The sequence below is a fragment of the Carcharodon carcharias genome, chromosome 7, assembly GCF_017639515.1.
Source record: "Carcharodon carcharias isolate sCarCar2 chromosome 7, sCarCar2.pri, whole genome shotgun sequence".
Classification (NCBI taxonomy): domain Eukaryota; kingdom Metazoa; phylum Chordata; class Chondrichthyes; order Lamniformes; family Lamnidae; genus Carcharodon; species Carcharodon carcharias.
In genome coordinates, this window is record NC_054473.1 from 155,217,494 (window position 1) to 155,238,287 (window position 20,794).

General features: G+C 44.3%; 1 protein-coding gene across 5 annotated transcripts in view; it reads left to right on the plus strand.

The window, feature by feature from the left end:
* Window positions 1-20,794, plus strand: part of LOC121280341 (BTG3 associated nuclear protein) — a 281,633-nt gene that overhangs the window by 245,978 nt on the left and 14,861 nt on the right. For 4 of the 5 annotated variants that reach the window (XR_005943600.1, XM_041192229.1, XM_041192230.1 and 1 more), the window contains one exon: window positions 13,960-14,103. Coding sequence is in view for 4 of the 5 variants with exons in the window: in XM_041192229.1 (XP_041048163.1) it covers window positions 13,960-14,103 (144 nt within the window). In the remaining variant the exon portion in view is untranslated. Of the gene's footprint in view, window positions 1-13,959; window positions 14,104-19,262; window positions 19,515-20,794 lie in introns of those variants that run through there. The other variant, XM_041192231.1, reaches the window with a different exon arrangement.

A 20,794-nucleotide genomic window follows, 5' to 3' on the forward strand; every position in this document is an offset into this window, starting at 1 on the left:
TACAGAACTTAAATGTTACTGAAAAGGGACCGAAGCTTTTTTCTTGCACTCATCAGGACAAATTAAAGAATGCCAAATTTGAACTATCACAACAATTTATACTGCTGGAGCAAAGGGTGCTGATTAGTTGGCAAGTTTCTGATTGGCTGAACAGTTGCAATGGAGAAGGCAACAGGAACTATAGGTTCCCCAAGCTCCTGTGTAATCCAAAAATGATGCAAGGCTTAAACATATTCCTTTTTGCAGAGAATGGCTCCTTTTGTACGAATGTATGTGCAGCAAAAGTAAATAAGCCTTACAAGCTTGACTGATTATCTTAAATTAGTTGTTGATGTAGCTATTAGCACATTCAAGATTTTTCAACAAGTGCCAACCTGTTATGGAATTACATCTAACAGCAGAAGTCTTGTTTTTAAGTTTTGCAAGCATAGCATCCACTAACATTGTCGCCAAAATTTCTTTATGATGATGCAATCATTACCTCCAAGAATCCAAAAGTCACCTCAAGAAGAGGAAGGAATATCCTGAACTCCTAACCAGACTAGTTGTCGGAGAGCATGTTTATAAGATTCAGGCCAGAATTTTCTGGCCCTGTTGGTGTCAGGCGTCACTGGGGACAGGGGGAGGAGGTGAACAATATGGCGAGAAGGCCAAAAGTCAGTTTTTACACCATCATGAAACCAATTTGCAATTGTCCGCACCACCCGTCAATGGCAAACTAAGCTTCCCACTGACGCACATCGTGAGTGTAATTTTAATAAATTTGCATCTATTTATAAGCCCTGCTCTCCAGAATCATCCCCCGCGTAAAATTTACCATCCATGTCAGCATGACTTCAGAACGGCGTGCTTCATGACTGCCTTTAAAAGGCATGTTCCTGGCAACCTGAACTTCAAGGGACACATGGAGATGAGTGTACACAACCTTGTACACAGCACCCATAGGACATCAGGGAAGAGATTCTGCACATTTGCAGGGGGCACAGGCAAGTGGCCTTTTCCCAGCTGGCTTTTAGTGCGTTGCCGGGCCGAGGGCTCCAGTGCGGGTTCAGGAGTGTATCCAGTGCAGGGAGCACAGATCGAAGGAAATACTCAAGCTCGTGCTGGGGGGGAGGGTTGATTGGGGTAAGGAGGGGTGAGGGAAGCAGCCACATACTTGGAAAAGCTTGTCAAAAGTGAGAATTCTTCCACAGCTGAGACCGTTCAGCAGCAGCTCCATTGACCTGCTTGGATTTGGGCCTCTGAAGCTTTTCTGCCCACTCACACCATGTAAAAGCATGAAAGTGCCACCAAATGCTCCAGAACTTTTCACCCCTCAAGCGCAAACTGGAAATTAATGTGCATTTTAGGGCTCAGTAGAGCAATTGACCGATTGGGCAAATTGTACAATTCCCTTGCAAAGAATGGCCATGGCGCAGTCCTGGTGGAGGCGCTAATGGCCAATTGCAATGTCTTTATAAAGGTTTGGACCAACATTCATTATGGTTCAAGCTAAAAGTGCAGCCTTGCAGTGCAGGTTTGGAGAATGCCTTTGCCTGAACTGAGAGCACAGCATGCAGTTGAATGGCCAAAGCTTCCACCAATCGGTCAAGTGGAGTGGGGCAGAGGTGAGTGGGGCTTCATACAGCCAATGAGTGCACCACACACTGCCATCTAAGCAGCACATGTGTGAAGGGGCCTTCAGACTTAACCAAGAGAGGTTCTTAGTACACCTATGCTAACCCACGCGTCTCTCTCTTTGATCCTGCTGGAGGAGAATATTAGGATCATGGAGCCTGGTGATTTAGCAGTATGCCTCATGGCTTACAGAGACCAGAGAAGAAGAAGAAAAGAGCGGCAGACGCGCTTGGTTCGGCAAAGGGAGGAGCACCACCCTCAAGATGAAGGGGCAGCAGGGCTTGCTGTGCACACAGCTGAAGAGCCACAGCGAGTTGTCGCTCGTAGGCACCTTGCTCGACCCAGTGTCTATAAAAGGCGCCTGTCATTCCTGCAGATGACCGAGAACTAGTGTCGCCAAACACTCCACATGTCTAGGGAACTGGTCAGTCACGTGCCACCTGCTGCAGGATTTGGCACCATGAGGACTTGGAGGGCATCCACTGTCAGTGACCGTGAAAGTGACCATGGCGCTCAATTTTTATGCCAGTGTCTCCTTCCAGGGCTTCACATGTGACCTGTGTGGGATCTCGAAAGCCTCCATGCAGAACTGTATCCAGGAGGTCATGGGCGCCATCTTCTTGAAGGCACAGAACTTTGTGCATTTTGCCCAGGATCAGCAAAGCCAGGAAGCAAGAGCGCTGGGATTTGTGCAGACCTCTGGTTTTCCACAGGTGCAGGGTGCCATTGATTAGATCTCCTTGGCCACAGCAGTCAACAATGTCAACCGCAAGGGCTTCCTCTTGCTGAATGTTCAGCTGGTGTGCAACCAACACACATACACAGGTGTGTGCTCGATTCCCAAGGAGAGTCCACAACTCCTACATCCTTAGCAGATCCCTGACCCTTCCATGGTCCAGTGAGGCTGCAAGGTTGGCTCTTCAAGGTCAAGGGCTACACACACAGGACATGGCTGATAACGCCTGTGCACCAGCCTCAGACTGCAGCAGAGAGACGGCATAATGAGGCTTATGCTGTGACCCAGACTTGGGTGAAGTGAGGTTCCAGTGCCAGGACAGGTCCAGTGGAGCACTGCAATATAGTTCCTAGAGGATGTTGCACATCATCATCAATTATTGCATGCTCCACAACTTGGCACTGCAACGGGGAGAGGAGTTGGCTGAGGAGGACGGAGGAGCTGCACGTATCCTCCGATGAGGAGGACGTCGAAGGGGATGACAATGATGAAATCCTCATAGGCGAGGATCCCGGCAGTGAGGCCACCACAGTGGCCAGACGAGGCAGGCTCACTTGGAAGGCCCTCACAGCCGCAAGATCCATATGAAGATGATGACGAGATGTAGTGAGATCCTCACTTTGCACCTGTGAGTGTTTGACTCCTGTGTGGCTGATGGCAGCGCATGTACCCTTAGTGCTCAGGCTCATGTCATGGTGACGTAGTGGAGGCTATAATAATCATTAGATTCCAGGCGGATGATGATGACATGCAGTGAGGACATTCCATAGATCTTCACATTGCCCCCGTGAATGTCTGACTCCTGTCCGGCCGAGGGCAGCTCACTTCCTCTCTGTGATCAGTGTCACATCATGGAGACACAGCCATGAAACTTTAAAAGCACCTGATCCTTTATCAGCCTTCAATATCTGACCCCTTCAGGAGCACAGCATCACTGGTTACAGATGCTGAAGAGATGGGCAGCCAGCCCCACCTCAAAGATGCTACGAGCACACAGAGAGAATGATGGAACTCTGTGATGCCTGCCCATGACATTCTGACAGCAATAACCAGCACCATCGAGGTGCAGGCATCAGAAATGTGTCCAGTGTAAAGCAGACCATCACTTTGGTCTGAAGGTTACACACTGCACAGGGAAGAGGCCCTAGACTGAGACACCTGCCTTTATCTTGTGCAGGGACCAAAGTTTCACATCTGAGTGACACGAACACTGCTCATCAGAACAAGGGGCCATAGGCAAGGAAGCATTCTTGGGAATTTATTGACAATACTGAACAATATATCCTATCCCATACCAAGTCCTGATTACCTCTGTTTGCTGACCAATAATAATTCCTTATTGGTATCCAGATCTCAAATTTAAAGATCTTATCCTTAAATTTAAGTTTCTTTGTGGCTTTATCCCTCCCTATCTTTATAACCTCCTGTACCTCTATGACACTCCTCAAACACTATATTTTTCGAAGTCTGGCCTCTTAGGCATTCCACTGTCTCTCCACCTCCCCCCCCCCAACGCTATGTGCAAACCCCTCTTTGCTCCACCATTTGTCACCATGGGCGAGATTTTCTGCACCTGTCCGCCGCTGGAATCTTCTGGTCCCGCCGTAAGTCAGTGGACTGCAGACTGGAGCGCCGCCTCCCCCGTGGCAGGTCCCACCCACGACAGGACCAGAAAATCCCGGCTCATGTTTGGAGCTGCCTAGGCCCCAAATTCTGGAATTCGTGTCTGAAATAACTCTGCCTTTCTATATCTTTCTCCCCTCTAAGGTCTCCTTAAAACTCACCCCTCCAATCAAACATTTTGCCACTCCTCCTAATATCATCCTCCTTTGCTTGATGTAGACTTTTTTTAAGCCACTTTGAAGTGCCTTGAGATTTTCTCACTGCATTAAAGGCACCATATAAATTAATGAACTTAGATGACTTTTTAAAATATTTACAGATGCCTTAAGAGTTGCAGGTGCATTTGCTGTTATAATGTAGGTAAATATGACAGCATGAGAGCAAGGTTCATCAAACAGCAATGAGATACATGACCAGATCATCTGGTTTAGTGATTGAAGGATACATGTTGGGCAGGACACCTGGAGAACACCATTGCTCTTATTTAAATTTGTGTCATGGAACCTTTTACATCCACCTGACAAGAGCAGATGAAACTTCAGTTTAATGTCTTGATTGAGGGATGGCGTCTCCAATACTGCAGCGTTCCCTCATTACTACACTGAAATGTTGGCAAAGGTTGTGTCTTCAAGTCTTTTGGATAGCATTTGAGCCCGTAATATTTTGATATAGAGGCAGGAGTGTTTCTACACTGTCAAGGCTAACATATTGAGTAAAACTTGCCTTCCCATAATTGATAATAACCCGCAGCCAATCTATTGACAGGGAAACCACCATCCCTATCCATACTTATTACTGGAGAAGCACCAAGCATTGAGAAATACCTGCTGTTCCCGCTCCTCATGTGGCTGTGAAACAGGACAAACATATCCACGTGGATTATTCAAATGGTCTCACTGCTGAGATGGAAAATAGAGTGTCTGCTCCCCTACAGAGAAGAAAACAAGTCTTTCTCAATCACCAAACACCCTCACTTAACAGAATAATGGACATTCTGCCCATGATCACCCTTCCTGCCAACCAATGAGCCAGAAACCAGACCCTCCACTCAACATCCATCCTTCACAACTGTCTACCCACACTGAGGGAAATGCATCTCTGCAGAATGGAAGGGAAGCATTTCTCTCACCTCCACTGAGCTAGTTCTTCAGTCTTTGCTGTTGTAATCTTCCCAGTCCCCTCATTCTCCTTTTCTCCACTTCCTCTACTTAACTTAATCCCCTTTGTGCTCCCTGACACCCTTAACACTCTTGACTCTGAATCAGAAGACTGTGGATTATAGTTCCACTCCAAGACTTGAGCAAATAAATTTGGGCTGTCACTTCAATGCAGTACTGAGGCAACGTTGCAGTTTTGGTGGTGCATTCTTTCTGGTAAGATGTTAGACAAAAATCCTCTCTGTTCAAATGAATGCAGTCCCAGACCACCATTCAACAAATAGGAAATTCTGCTGGTGCCTTGGCTGTACTCATTCTCAAATCTGCACCACCAAGAGGTTAGTGGTCATTTATCTCATTTGTCCTTTCTAGGATCTTTACAAATTTCCTGCTGTATTGCCCACACATCAAGAGCGACTACACTTTAAAAGTAATTAATTGGATGTTCTCTAGATATGTAATATGTACATAGTATTTGCAAATTCTTTCTTTACAAAGAATATCTTGTTTGTTGTTGGGCTGTTCATTTCACTCTAGCTTCTAACTTCTATCACTTCATTGCAAGTTTTCTTTCTCTGTTTTATCTATACAACTACCCTTGTTTATCCGGTAGCAGCAGTACCCACACTGTGGCCCTGTGTCACAAGCTGCCCCAGACTCTGCCAATCCATCCCTGGATTTGGACAACAGACCATGTTAACAAAGTTGAGGCTTAACTTTGGACTGGTCTTTGTCCACGCATTGGCTAATTTTACTCAGAGAATTGAACAAAGGTGGTCTTTAACATTCAACTAAATTGCCTTCCTAATTTGTGCCTTCCTTGATACAGGGCCTTGGTGAAACCACACCTGGAATATTGTGTGCAGTTTTGGTCTCCTTATCTGAGGAAGGATGTTCTTGCTATAGAGGGAGTGCAGCAAAGGTCTACCACACTGATTCCTGGGATGGCGGGACTGACATATGAGAAGAGATTGAGTCGATTAGGATTATATTCGCTGGAGGTTAGAAGAATGAGGGGGGATCTCATAGAAACCTATAAAATTCTAACAGGACTAGACAGGGTAGATGCAGGAAGGATGTTCCCGATGGTGGGCTCCATATGTGACCTCTATAGGATCTCAAAAGCTTCTGCCCACAAATGCATCCTTGTGATCATGGATGCCATCTTTGCGAGGGTTCACAACTTTGTGCATTTCACCCGGGACCAGGGCAGCCAGGATGCAAGACCAATTGGATTTGCCCAGATCTCGGGTTTCCCACAGGTACAGGTGCGATCGACTGCACTCACGTGGCACTCAGGTCTCTGTCACAACAAACGGCCAACTAGATCAACCGCAAGGGATTCCATTCACTGAATGTGCAGCTGGTGTTTGACCGCCAGATGCGCATCTTGCAGGTGTGCACACAGTTTCCAGGGAATGTACACGACTCCTACATCCTCGGTCGGTCACAGATTCCTGACGTTTTCCAGGGTCCACGGAAGTTGCAGGGATGGCTCCTCGGAGACGAGCACTACCCGCAGAGGCTGTGGCTGATGACACTCGTGCGGCAGCCTCAGACTGCAGCAGAGCAAATGTATAATGAGGCTTATGCTGCAACCTGCAACTTAGTGGAGTAGACCATCTGGATACTGAAAATGAGGTACTTGTGCCTGGACCAGCTTGGTGGAACCCTGCAAAATAATCCGCAGATGGTCTCACGCATCGCCGTTGTCTGCTGCGCCCTTTATAACCTGGCACTGCAACAGGGCGAGGCTGAAGAGGAGATGGAGAAGCTGGAGGTCTCCTCCAATAAGGGGGATAAGGGTGAGGAGGTCCTCGAAGGCAATGATGATGGGGGTGAGGCCCTCACACTGGCTAGATGAGGTAGGCAAGCTCAGGAGGCCCTCATAGCTGCTAGATTTGTGGAGGATGATAACGACATGCAGTGAGTAGACCCCATAGATCCTCACATTGCACCTGTGAATGTTTGACTCCAGTCTGGCTATGGGAGAGCGTGATTATCCTCTGTGATAATGCTCCTGTCATGGAGACGCAATGGAGGCCCTATAGTCGCTCGACTGCAGGAGGATTGACATGCAGTGAGGACATTCTATAGGTCTTCACATAGCTTCTGAGAATGTCTGACTCCTGTATGGCTGAGGGCAGCTTGTGCTCTGTGATCAGGGTCATATCATAAAGATGCAGCCATGAAACTCTAGAAGCATCTGATCCTTTATCCACCTTCACCACCTGACCCCTTCAGGAGCACCGCGTCACTGGTCACAGATGCTGAAGACATGGGGGCCAGCCCCACCTTAAAGGTGCTGAGAGCACACAGAGAGAATGACAACTTTGTGACACCTGCCCACTACACTCTGGCAGCAATGACAAGCACCATCAAGGTTTAGGCATCAATAATGTGTCCAGGGAGTGTGAGGCCAGACCATCACTTTAATCTGAAGGCTGTACAGAGCACAGGGAAGAGGCCTGGATGGAGACACCTGCCTTTATCTTGTGCAGAAAGGTTTCGCATCTGAGTGGCACAAACACTGCTCATCAGAACAAGGAGCCAAAGGCAGGGGGACATTCTTGGAAGTTTATTGACAATAGTGAACAGTATGTACAAGTGATTAATACTTGTGCCCAGGCTGTGCAACTAATTCTTCTTAACCTTCCTAACCCTGCCGCTTCATCTTGGTGCTCCCCGGACCTCCACAGCAGAGGTGGAGGCAGCCTGCTGACTGTGATGCCCTGTCTGTGATGACCTTGGCAGGCGCCTTCCGGAAGGCCGAGGCATGGAAGGCCCCGGCCTGCTTTCAGGGTCCTGCTGTGTGGTAGTGGCAGCCTGCTTGGCCTATGGGACTGGAGCTGCTGAGTTGACAGGAAGGGGGGATTTGGATGGGCTGGACACTCCTGGAGTTACCTGGATTGATGGCCCCGTGGTATGCAGATGCCGATCCTCCTCCCTATGGGTGCCCCAGGGCTCCAGGCTGGCTTCTTGAGGAGAAGGGGCAGCCGGAGTGAGATCGAGCTGCCCAGCATCCCTCTTGCATGCACACTGTTGGAGGCCAACTATGGCATCAGCGATGGAGTTGAGCCCACGGAGCAATGCAGGAGCGATGTCCTGAACCAAGATCTCCATGGCGGCTGCCATGCTACCAGTGTTGACCTCAGTGGTCAGAAGCAGGAGGATGTAATTGCAAGTCAGGCAGGATAAGGGAACCAGCATGTAGTGATGGCGGAGCCTCAGCCCCTGACTTTGCCCAACAGGTACAAGGCGCTTGCTACCTGTGTGGATGAGGGGAAGGACTGTAAGGTGGATGAGCGGACTGACCATGACATCATGGTGAAGGATGCCATTCAAGTTGGGGGGAGTAAAGGGGAATGAAGTAGTGATAGGAGACAATATAGTCAAGAGGATAGATACTGTTCTCCGTAGTCAAGAGCATGAGTCTAGATGGCTGTGTTGCCTGCACGGTGCCAGAGTTTGGGATATCTACTCAGGGCTGGAGAGGAATTTGCATTGGGAGGGGGAGGATCCAGTGGTCGTGGTCCATGTTGGCACCAATGACGGAGGTAAAACTAGGAAAGAGGTATATAAAATGACCAAAAAAAAAACTGGTAAGCCTGAGAATTGGGAGCATTTTAGAATCCTGCAAAGGAGGACCAAGAAAAAGATTAAGAAAAGGAAAATAGAATATGAGAGTAAACTTGTGAGAAACATATAAATAGACTGTAAAAGCTTCTATAGGTATTAAAAAGGAAAAGGTTAGCAAAAACAAATGTGGGTCCACTATAAGCGAAGTCAGGAGAATTTACAGTGGGATTAAGGAAATGGCAGAGAAACTAAACAAATACTTTGTGTCTGTCTTCATGGAGGAAAATACGAAAAAACCTCCCAAAACTAATGGAGAATCAAGGATCTTGTGTAAATGAGGAACTGAAAGATATCAATATTAGTATAGAAATAGTAGTAGAGAAATTAGTGGGACCTAAAGTAGACAAATCCCCTGGACCTGATGATCTCCATCCCAGAGTGTTGAAAGAGGCAGCTGCAGAGATGATAGATGCATTGGTGCTCATCTTTCAAACTTCTATAGACTTTGAAATGGTTCTGCAGATTGGAAGGTGGCAAATGTAACCCCACTATTTAAGAAAGGAGGGAGAGAGAAAACGGGGAACTACAGACCTATTAGCTTGGCACCAGTAGTAGGGGAAATGCTAGAATCTATAATAAAGCATGTGATAATAGGACACTTAGAAAATAATGATAGGATTGGGCAGAATCAATATGGATTTATGAAAGGGGAATCGTGTTTAACAAATCTCTTGGAGTTTTTTGAGGATGTAACTAGCAGAATAGAAAAGGCGGAACCGTTAGATATGGTATACTTAGATTTTCAAAAAGCTTTTGATGAGGTCCAGGAGCTCATGGGATTGGGGAGAATATACTGGCATGGTTTGAGAACTGGTTAATAAACAGAAAACAAGGTGTTGGAATAAATGAGTCATTTTCAGGTTAACAGGCTGTGACTAGTGTGGTACTGCAAGGGTCACTGCTTGGGCCCCAGCTATTCACAATCTGTATCAATGATTAGATATGGGGATTAAATGTAATATTTCCAAGTTTGCAGATGACACAAAACTAGGTGGAATTATGAATTGTGAGGAGGATGCAAAGATGCTTCAAGGAGATTTGGTGAGGCTAAGCAAGTGGGCAAAAATTTGGCAGATGAAGAAATGTGAGATTATCTACTTTAGTAGGAAAAACAAAAAAAACGGAGTATTTCTTAAATGATGAGAGGCTGGGTTGAACTTCAAGGGGCTTGGATATTCTTGTTCGTGAGTCACTGAAAGCTAACATGCAGGTGCAGCAAGCAATTAAGAAAGCAAATAGTATGTTGGCCTTTATTACAAGAGGATTTGAGTATAGGAGTAAAGATGCCTTACTGCAATTATATAGAGAGCTTTGTTGAGACCGTACCTGGCATATTGTGTGCAGTTTTGATCTCCTTACTTAAGGAAAGATATACTTGCCAAAGTAGGAATGCAACAAAGGTTCACTAAATTAATTCCTGGGATGGAGGGACTGTCCTATGAGGAAAGATTAAATACACTGGACCTTTGTTCTCTGGAGTTTAGAAGAATGAGAGGTGATCTCATTCAAACATATAAAATGCTTACAGGGCTCAACAGGGTAGATGCAGGAAAGATGCTTCCCTTGGCTGGGAAGTCTCGAACCAGGGGACACAGTCTCAGAATAAGGGATAGGCCACTTAAGACTGAAATGAGGAGGAATTTCTTCACTCAGAGGGTGGTGAATCTTTGGAATTCCCTGCCCCAGAGGGCTGTAGAGGCTTTGTCGTAAACTATGTTCAGGACTGAGATCAATAGATTTCTACATATTAAAAACATCAAGGGATACGGGGATAGTGCAGGAAAATTATGTTGGAAGTAGATGATCAGTCATGATCTCATTGAATGGCAGAGCGGGCTCGAAGAGCTGAGTGACCAACTCCTGCTTCTGTTTCTTATGTTCTTTAAAAGCAGCTGAACTCTTAATTCCAAATCAGTATGACAGTAAAATGATGCAGATGCTGGAAATCAGATAAAAAGAGAAAATGTTGGAAATAATCAATCTGGCAGTATTTGTGAAGACAAACAGAGTTAACATTTCAGGTCAATGGCATTTCATCAGAATTGGAAAACATTAGAGATATAACAGCTTTGAAGCAAATACAGAGCCAGGGAAAGGGGGCAGGGGAGGAACAGAACAAAAGGGAAGGTCTGTGATAATGTGGAAAATGGGAGAGATTAAATTACAAAAGATGGTACAAGGCAATCATGGTTACCATCATAAAAACAAAAACAGAATTACCTGGAAAAACTCAGCAGGTCTGGCAGCATCGGCGGAGAAGAAAAGAGTTGACGTTTCGAGTCCTCATGACCCTTCGACAGAACTTGAGTTCGAGTCCCAACTCAAGTTCTGTCGAAGGGTCATGAGGACTCGAAACGTCAACTCTTTTCTTCTCCGCCAATGCTGCCAGACCTGCTGAGTTTTTCCAGGTAATTCTGTTTTTGTTTTTGTTTTGGATTTCCAGCATCCGCAGTTTTTTTGTTTTTATCTCTATGGTTACCATCATGCTTTTTACATTTTGACCTTGGTGTGTTGGTTTAGTCCTGCAATTGGGACATCAATCCTGTAGACTGCTTTGTTCATTTTCATGGTTATTTCTTTTAATACTCATTTCCACATTTTTTTTATTATACTGCCTTCAACTATGATTGCTGTTCGGTTTCACCACCCTTCTACCTGTCTGGTGGTAGAACTACATGGCATTTTATTATTTTACTGCAACACCCAGTTGTTTTATGAACATCTGGATTTGAGTTAAGTGCTGTTTAATAAGCATTATTGCTTATAAAACATTGACATAAGAAACAAGTTATATGAAATGTAGGCAAGTAAATTCAGATACTTTACTGAAGTTAATTTAATATATCCTTAATGTTAATTTTGTTTAAAGTCACAGCTCATGTTAACAAATTAATAACCTGGTTGAAATATATATAAAATATTAATTTATTATATTTTCCTGATAGAACTTATTTTTTTAATGGAAAACTGCTATAACAACATCATAGAGTATATCAAGTTTTGGAAAGGGAATGTAGGCTTCCGGAGGACGCTTATGCCATGTTCTATCTCTACATATCATAGACATGACATGCTTTCAGTCTCCCAGCTGTTTCCAGTGAAGAATTTTTCAAAATGTGATGTATTAAGTCCACAGGTTATATTGTGAAATATTAATAACCAAGTTACCTCATGTACCTTAACAGATCTGTAAATCCCCATAAATTGTTTCCATCCTTTCTTTAACCCATCCCCAATCAGCATACATATTCTCTGGGACAAAAGTCCAGGTAACTTTTGGGATCCCTGCCAATGTTGCTTTGTAACCAAGATGGTAAAGTTACATGAAGCTTTGGCTGGAATTTTCTGGCCCTGTTGGCATCGGGGGTGGGAACAATATGATGAGACAGCCAAAAATCGGTTTCACGCCGTTGTGAAACCAGTTTGCGATCATCTGCTCTACCCCTCAATGGAGGGGCTGCATTTCCCACCGCCACACGTCGGGAACCTAATTTCAATACTCTAGCATCTCATTATCAGCCCTGCGTGCTGGTAAAATGCCCCCACGCTGGATCATCCGGGCACATCGGCGTGATTGCACACCAACGTGTGTCACAACTGTATATAAGCAATGTGCGCTGGCGAGCTGCACTTTGCTCGGGACTTCAAGGTTTGTTTGCCTATCTTGCTTCAGGTGACACTCGCGGTCATCAGTGCCAGGCTTCGCAGTCAGCACCACATCACTTTCAAGGGAGCTCATGGGCAGGTCTCTACCTACCAGACCAGCTGTAAGACGGGGATGGCTTTTCAACAACTGCATGGCAAGGGCTTGCTTGGGGAAGGGGGAGAAGTGACCTCAGGCAGGGGAAGAGGCTACAGGGTGAGGGCTGTACGGGGAAGGGGGGTATCCCAGGGTGTGTGTGGGGGCATATTGATCTGTGCAAGTGGTCTCAAGATGGTGAGGGCTGAGGAGGCAGTCTCTGGGATGATACGGTGCAAATACCCACCATTGCGGCCAGTGGGTAAAGCAACTTTTTTCCTACCCACTGCTACACTTTGTGCAAATCTGGGACAATTCTGCCCTTTGTTTCTGTCCTACCTTGCTTAGGCAGTGCCTTCCATTCAAGTACCTATTTGTACAATGGGTGGAAAAGATGGTGCTTTAGCGCTGGGAAAATCAAGCCAATAACTTTTGGGAAAGTTTCATTTTCTTGATATTGAACAAGATTCACAAAAGGAACACAAATAAACTTCAACTCCACATATTTTATGATTTGTATACCATACGCAAATAGTGTACCAGTCTCAAAGAGCAGAATATCATCGTGATGAAGCTTCCAGTGTTGTCGCTTACTGCAGAGTTTTAAGTTTTTGACAGAATTTTATTAATATTTATCTCTTTCCACTTCTTCAAAAAATTACATTTGATTTACTTTTCTTTTGGCTAGTCAACTAAGTAATTATGGATAATCTTGCAGCAGTCCTTGTGTAGGTCTCTTGTGACCTGTAGACCTCGTGGCGCAATGGCAGCACATCTTCCTCCAGACCTGAAAGCTTCATGATTGAATCACTTTGAGGTGATGGAGCTTTCAGGCTTGATTAAATGGGCTGAATGGCCTCCTTCTGTGCTGCAATGGCTATTGACTTCAATCAGCCTCTGAACAAAGATTTTCATATTTCAACTTAACATTAATAAATTAATTTATTTATCTGTTAAAATAGCCATCAGTACATTCAAAATGTACCTCAGCCAAACCCAATCATTAACATGAGTTATCTAATGTAAAATGTATTAATATCAGCATCTTAAATTATGCAAAGTAACCTTTCTTTCATGTACTTTTGTTCACAGCGTTCTTTTATTTATCTAGTATTTTGGCAATGATGTTTAAAAAAAAACAAAAACAGAATAACCTGGAAAAACTCAGCAGGTCTGGCAGCATCGGCGGAGAAGAAAAGAGTTGACTTTTCGAGTCCTCATGACCCAAGTCATGAGTCATGAGGACTCGAAACGTCAACTCTTTTCTTCTCCGCCGATGCTGCCAGACCTCCTGAGTTTTTCCAGGTAATTCTGTTTTTGTTTTGGATTTCCAGCGTCTGCAGTTTTTTGTTTTTATCTCTATGTTTAGATAAAAGACTGACTTGAAAGTATATTAAACTAATACAGTGAATATACTTATGTTTAGTCATTATTTTTGTATTTTGTAGGTGTTGCAAGGTGCACAGTTAATTGCAGTAGCTTCTGCTGAACACCCAGCCAGTGGAGTAGATGGATCACCTCTACAGGGAAGTGACATCCAGGTGCAATATGTACAGCTTGCACCAGTAACAGATCACACCACAGCAGCTCAAGTGAGTAACAGAATGGAGACTTAATCACTTTATTTCCTCTTCAGCCTCTGGATTGGGAGGTAAACTGATTTATCAGTATAGTTGTAATCTTGGCTACAGGGCCAGGGAGAGAAATCATGGGTCCTGGTGCTTTTCCTGTTTCCAGGCCCCCAAATCCTCCCTCCCCTGCCCACACCTCACATCCTCTAGGTGCCCAGAATTGGCAGTGGGGTCGAACTGTTTTATATAGGTTTAGCAAAATTTCTTGACATTTGTACTCTATGCCTCCATTTAGAAAGCCCATCGAAAGCTCAGGCTTCAGTATGATACACTTCACAACCACAGCTTTGTCAGACAATTACTCACAACTTGGTCATTCATAATATGCAATCATCTGTGCTTCTTTGAACCAGACCCATTGCAACATCCAAAGGCTTGAACCTCACAAGCACTGTATGATCAATCCCATATACAAATGAGAATATCTAAAACTAACAATGACATTTTCTATTGGTGCATAACTCCCAGTTTCGCTTCCAAGTTTAAAAATAGCAAAACCTTCCAGCAAGTTAACACCAACTAATGTTAACAGAAACATTACATTTTGCATTGAGTGATAAATAATTTTGTCATTTTAAATTGAAACTAACCACTTATAAATGTCCAGCATGGAGCATATAATAGGAGAGCAAAGCACTGTAGATACTGAAAATTTGAAATAGAAACAGAAAATGCTAGAAATACTCAGTGGTCCATGCAACATCTGTAGAGAGGAATCAGAGTCAATGCTTAAGATCCACGATACACTCTAATTCTAATGAAGAGTTACTGACCTCTGTTTCTCTCTGCACAGATGCCACCAGATGTGCTGAGCATGTCCAACACTTTCTGTTTTTTATTAGAGCAAAATTAAACTCTTTTGTCAGCCCTCCAAAAAGCAATCAGACCTCTGTGAGCCTCTCATTCCCCTTCAGCAGGAAACTCAGCAGCAGTTGCCTGAGATCTGGTTTGGCACAACATTAAATAAGAATTTCAAAAAAAAAATTGTGATTGTATGATTGGATAACCATTTGCTAAATAATCCTCAGCGTGCTAAGAATTACGCTGACAACCAATTTAAGATTGTCAGCCAAGCTCACAATGTGGCGCATTTGTGTATACTGGAAGCTGCATATATTAATACACAGGGCCCTGTTCTTTGCGGAAAGAAAGAACATGTACACACGTTGTGCCTGTTTCAGCTGAACAGAATAAGCGACAGCCATTCACTGAATCATTCCTCAGGGCAATGCTTTGACCAATCGGGGTCAGGTTGCCTGGTTTAAATTTCAAACAATGCTTGGCAGTTAATTGTCAGTCACCATCACTAGTGCATTCTCCATGGCAATGCCTCGACCAATCAGAGTCCACTTGCCAACTAATCAGAACTCTGTTCTCAAACAATATAAATTGTTGTTTTCCCCTTACAATGGTATTCTTGTGAAGTGCCCTGATGAGTGCAAGACAAAAAGCTTCGATGTGTGTGTGTGTGTGTGTGTGTGTGTGTGTGTGGACTGAGATCAGGAGGGATCATCCCCATAACTGGAATTGCACCTCATGTTGTCAAAGCACCCCCCCCCAACACCACAGCCCCAACCAGAGACAAAATCAGAAAAACAGGTTCCATCCCCAAGGCCTCATGATCAGCAAATGCCACCACAGAGCCCAAGGCCAGGTCGCAGTGAAAATAAACCGGGGGGTACAGAAACACAGCTTACAATCCAATATTTGTTCAGAACCTGCCTCATTATACAGATGAGATGGAGCTGAAATAATTTTTCACAGGATACAGAAATGTGGTGGAACTCTGTATTAACACCAAGGGCAGTGGCTGAAGGGGCAAGCGCCCACACACCAGTGAGGGAGGAAGATTGGGTAAGGCTGGAAAGGTGAGGCACCAGGCGCTTTACCGTGTACAGAATCACAGGCCTTACCTTGTTCCTTCACATGTTCTTTCCCATTTCTATTTCGAAAAACAACCATCCAAATGATTCTAAGAGCTTCAAAATGACTGTCACCAACTTGCTTGTACTCCAGGCAGGTCTGAAGATTAAAGAAGCAGCATTCCACGATGACCAGGCCCAAACAGAAATCCACGAGGTGAGAAAGGAATCTGGTACCAATGATTGCTGCTGTTCAGATCAACAGCAATCGTTGGTCGATTAGCCTGTCAATCGGGATGATTTACGTGCTGGACTGGCTGCTTTGGACACTGACCATCCAGATTGACAGGCCACTTGGCCAATGAGCCAGGGCCCCCCAGAGGTACAGATCCTGGTGATTAGGACCATCTGCACCCCTCTCTCCCAGGCCCTGCTTGACTAACAGACTAAAAGCAATAGCTACAAAAGCAAAATACTATGTATGCTAGAAATCTGAAATAAAAGCAGAAAATTCTGGAAATATTCAGCAGGTCTGGCAGCATCTCTGGAGAGAGAAGCAGAGTTAATGTTCCAGGTCTATACCTTTCATTTGAACTGAGAAAAGCTAGTAATGCAATTGGTTTTGAGTAAGTGAAAGGAGGGACGGTGGGAAGGAGGACAAAATGGAAGGGTGAGGAGCAGAAGAGATTATGTGACAAAAAGACTTTGTGTTCAGATGGCTGCTAACCTGCCATTCACACTTCCTCTGGACGCACCTTTTGTTTCTTAACATCTGTGGAGGGGATACAGTTGATGTTTTGAGTCCGTATGACCCTTCATCAGGTCTAAAAAATATAGAAATGAGATGAAATATAAACTGGTAGTGGAGGGTGGGACAGGTAGAGCTCGATAGGGGCCCAGTGATAGGTGGAGGCCAAGCAGAGACTGCCAAAGATGTCATAGACAAAAGGACAAAAGGGTGTTGACGGCGGAGATATTATCTAAAGGATGTGCTAATGGGGACATTAAGGGTAGCAAACAGGACAAGCTAGTGGCAGATGGCCCTTGTGGGGGTGGGGTAGGGGGAAGGGATTGAAATGGGCTCAAAGGTGGAGATGAAACAATAGATTGAAATAAATTTAAAAATAGGTCGGAAAAGAAAAATATATTTGTAAAAAGAAAATTAAATGATTGGAATAAGGGGGATCGGAAAGGGGGTGGGCTTGGGGGAGAGAGTTCGTGATCTGAAATTGTTGAACTCAATATTAAGTCCAGAAGACTGTAAAGTGCCCAGTCGGAAGATGAGGTGCTGTTCCTCCAGTTTGCGTTGAGCTTCACTGGAACATTGCAGCAGGCCAAGGACGGATATGTGGGCATGAGAGCAGGGTGGTGTGTTGAAATGGCAAGCGACGGGGAGATCTGGGTAATGCTTGCGGACAGACTGAAGGTGTTCTGCAAAGCGGTCACCCAGTCTGCGTTTGGTCTCTCCAATGTAGAGGAGACCGCATTGGGAACAGCGAATGCAGTAGACTAAATTGAGGGAAGTGCAAGTGAAGCGCTATTTCACTTGAAAGGAGTGTTTGGGCCCTTGGACGGTGAGGAGGGGGGAAGTAAAGGGGCAGGTGTTGCACCTTCTGCGGTTGCATGGGAAGGTGCTGTGGGAGGGGGTTGAGGTGTAGGGGGTGATGGAGGAGTGCACCAGGGTGTCCCGGAGAGAAGGATCCTTGCGGAAAGCCGCCGGGGGGGTTGGGGGGGTGGTGTGAAGGGAAGATGTGTTTGGGGATGGCATCATGCTGGAGTTGCATCAGTGACAGTCCTGGAAACAGTGGCTTGATGTTCAGTGGTGGGGTCATGGTCCAGAGGGAGGTAGGAGGAAGTGTCTGTGAGTTGACACTCAGCCTCTGCGAGGTAGAGATCAGTGCGCCAGACAACAACAGCACCACCCTTGTCAGCAGGTTTGATGACAAAGTTAGGGTTGGACCTAAGAGAATGGAGTACAGCAAGTTCAGAAAGAGGCAGGTTATAGTGGGTGAGAGGAGCAGAGAAATTGAGACGACTGATGTCACGCCGAGAGTTCTCAATGAAAAGATCAAGAGCAGGAAAGAATCCAGAGGGAGGGGTCCAGGTGGAGGGAGAATATCGGAGGCGGGTAAAAGGATCCATTGAACATGGAGAGGATTCCTGCCCAAAGAAGTAAGCACGGAGATGAAGGCGGCGGAAGAAGAGTTCAATATCATGCCGAGCCCGAAATTCATTGAAGTGTGGGCGTAAGGGTATGAAACTGAGTCCTTTGCTGAGCACTGAACATTCAGCATCAGAGAGGGGAAGGTCAGGGGCTATGGCGAATATACAGCCGGGGTTGGGATTGGAAGATGGGATGGGGTCAGAGGGACAGGCAGGGGTGGAGGGTCCTGGATGGGCGTTGGTGTCAATGAGTTGTTGGAGCTTGTGTTCCTTTGCACCTGAAAGAAAGAGACAAAGTTTCTTGTTGAGGCGTCGGATGAGACAAAGAATAAAATGAAAATGGGGCCAAGGACAGCTTAGAGATAGGGTGAGTCAATGCTGCTGGAGGGAGAGGTCGAGTGTGTGTTCACTTTACAGCCTTCCGGACTTAACATTGAGTTCAACAACTTCATATCATGAACTCTCTCCTCCATCCCCACCCCCTTTCCGATCCCCATTTTTCCAATAATTCATAATTTTTAAAAAATATATTTTTCTCTTCCCACCTATTTCTAAATTTATTTCGATCTAACATTTTATCTCCACCTCTTAGCCCATTTTGATCCCTTCACCCTACCCCACCCCCACTAGGACCATCTGCCACTTGCTTGTCCTGCTTTCTACCCTTAATGTCACCATTAGCACATTCCTTAGATAATATCACCACCATCAATACCCCTTTGTCCTTTTGTCTATGACATCTTTGGCAAGCTCTTCTTTGCCTCCACCTATCACTGGCCCTCTATCCAGCTCTACCTGTCCCACCCCCCCTCAATCAGCTTATATTTCACCTCATTTCTCAATTTCCTTAGTTCTGATGAAGCGTTAACTGTATTCCTCTCCGCAGATGCTGTCAGACCTGCTGAGTTTTTCCAGCTATTTTTGTTTTTGTTTCAGATTTCCAGCATCCGCAGTATTTTGCTTTTATCTTAGGGTATAGTGGACACCCTGATTATCCCAGATTATCTCCGGTATTGATGCACATGAAGTACTGTGCACAAGAACAATTTAGTGGAGACTTGTTCATCTGATTTCTCTCCCCTCCCCCCTCCACAGGTAGAGGCACCTGCCCGCTATTCATGATGCCTGCAGCAACATAGCTTAGCTAAAGAATTCGGTGGAATGAAGGAACAAATCAGCATCTTATTACTATTTGGAATGATGCATTGTTGGTCGCAGCATCTTTTGCCTTTAATTCCCTTAATCAAAAAATGCATTCTTTTCCAATTTAACATTTGTTTCACATATACAGATTTGTATGTTGCATCCCATGATGAAACAACGATTATTCGTATTGATTTGTGGCTAGATTAACAAGCATATTTTTTAATCTCTTGATAGGAATTCTGAAATTATTTTACTTTCTCATGAAATGGCTTCAGAAATCAGACATAAAACACATGGATTAATTTACTTAATGTTTATTTAATTTTGGTTTACTTGAAAAGATTAGAGCACGTTACAAGAAAATGAGACCATTTCTTGAGAAGCTTTTGTGTGTAATTTGACTATAGTCTACAAATTAATTGTTATCTTTAAATTAAAATAGTTTAGTTTTGGTGGTAAGCTATTGATGTTTGCACAACTAGTATTTCTAACATCGGCTTGCTTTTGTATTGTAGAACTCAATCCATAATAATCTAACTAAAGCTTGTATCACTACAGTACTCACATGATGCAAATACGATCCTATAACTTACACTATCACAAGAAAAATATTTATTTTTCTCATTCTGGAGCCAAAGAGCTGCTTTTTTCTGTTTAGTTCTTCATTTATATATGATAAACTAGCCCAGTTATCCAACTGTGAAATTAATGAAATGCAGTCCTTTTAATACTTTAAAAAAAAGTACATATCAAAGTACAGGGTAGTTTTGTTAATTTCCTACCCTCATTAATATGCAAGAATCATGGTTTTGTGCTACCCTATTTTTTCTCTTCCCATTGTTTCTGTGACAGTCTATCAGAAAAATAATTAAATTATATTATCTTTATCTTTCTTTTTGTTTTCAATGTAGAGTTTATTAATTTTAAAGTAGTAAAGTCTGAGACATGCTCACCAGGACGTAGTCTTAGCAGCTTTATTTAATATTTAAGAACCATACTCAGCACTACTCCATTCCCAACCTAAGCCCATTGAGGAGCCAATGAGAAACTGTAGCAGCTCTCTGTAATTGAGGGAATGTCAAATGTGTGAGTTGCTGCCAGTATTTTCTGGTGCTAGTCAAAGGAGCATTTCTGAAGCTCTGGAAGCAGATTGCCTCCACACACTCTTGATAGCTGAGCTGCAGAACCTAGGAACATAAGAACAGGACAAGACTTTCGAACAATGGGAAGAAAATTGAGGTAGTGTGTCCTTCATAAGACGAAAAATGATTTTAGCAAAGCTAGCCTTTATTTTCTCAAATGAAGGGTTTTGAGTATGGTATTGGTCACAGTTTATAAACTGTGTATAATGCATCATTTCAGACCATAAAGTATGTACTTTTTGTAAATCACTGTTAAATCCTGAAAGGCTCTGACTGGATCATTGAAAACATGGTCCACATTCAAATTTAAACCAGTTTCTGAAGATAAAGAATACAAGT